Below are 995 nucleotides of genomic sequence, written 5' to 3'. Positions count from 1 at the left end.
GGGGCCACGACAAGACACCAGCAGCACCTGCCCACACTGCCACTGGCCCCAAATCCCACCCCAGGCCACTTCCTCCACCTGCCACAGCATCCCCAGGAGCAGGGACAGTCAAGCAGGAAAACTTGCCACCAGCCACGCTCGGAGATGACAGAGTGAGCCCAAATCCCAGCCAAGAGGGAGACATTCCTCCCTCTGCCAGGTTTCTGATGTGCAAACCCCACCTGGGACACCCCCCAAAATCCCATGCCAACCCAGAGCTCGCTGCTCCCACATCCCATCACTGCCTCGGGGAGCTGAGACCCCCCAAAATCCCTTGTCAACCACATCCAGCCTTGAACTCCATGCTCCCAAACCCCACCACTGCCTTGGGAAATGTGGCCAAGGGACGCTGCCACCCAAAATCCCAGGGCAATCCGTGTGCACAGGGGTCTGTGGGGGACGTCCGGGTGGGAATGAAGGGCTCACCCGGGAGATGCCGACGATCTGCTCGGCCGGGAGGAGGCTGATCCGCATGAAGCAGGACTCGAAGCGCGTGTCCTCCTTCTCCAGCAGGTCCTTGCCCTGCAGCAGCGTCACGTGCAGGGCGGTCGCCCTCGCGTCGTACTCCATGGACACCTCCACCTGCCCCACCGTGAAATCCTGCCCGAAGTTGTTCCCGATGGACGAGATGGAGTTGAGGGAGTCGGCCGAGATGGATTTCCGCAGGGGGCCGCAGTGGGCCAGGCCCAGGTCTCTGCCCATCAGCTCCAGGCTGCCCAGCTCCTGGATGCTCTCCAAGGTGTCCTCTGCCCTCAGGCTGCTCTTGCGGGACGAAGAGCTCCGACCTGGCGCCCGCTGCGAGCCCGGGGCCAGCCCTCGCTGCCAGGGGAAGGAAAGCAGGCGCTGCCATCCATCCCATCCCTCCGTGCGGAGCCGGACAGCTGGGCTTCTCCTTGGATGCATCCCGGCCCCCGCCTGGCCTCAAGCTGCCGCGGCAGCGAGCCCGGAGCGTCCCG

The 995-nt window shown here is 64.9% G+C and overlaps 1 protein-coding gene across 1 annotated transcript in view; it reads right to left on the bottom strand.

Annotated features, from left to right (window-relative positions):
- The window catches only part of LOC103614583 (synaptotagmin-12), a 6,286-nt gene extending 5,298 nt beyond the window's left edge, over positions 1-988 (bottom strand). Inside the window, exon 1 of the mRNA XM_017732764.1 lies at positions 466-988. Coding sequence (XP_017588253.1) covers positions 466-942 — 477 coding nt within the window. The 5' untranslated portion in view covers positions 943-988. The remainder of the gene's footprint in view (positions 1-465) is intronic.
- Positions 989-995: the final 7 nt, after the last annotated feature.

The sequence above is a fragment of the Corvus brachyrhynchos genome, unplaced genomic scaffold, assembly GCF_000691975.1.
Source record: "Corvus brachyrhynchos isolate BGI_N302 unplaced genomic scaffold, ASM69197v1 scaffold624, whole genome shotgun sequence".
Taxonomy (NCBI): domain Eukaryota; kingdom Metazoa; phylum Chordata; class Aves; order Passeriformes; family Corvidae; genus Corvus; species Corvus brachyrhynchos.
This window is presented reverse-complemented; position numbering and strand designations above follow the sequence as displayed.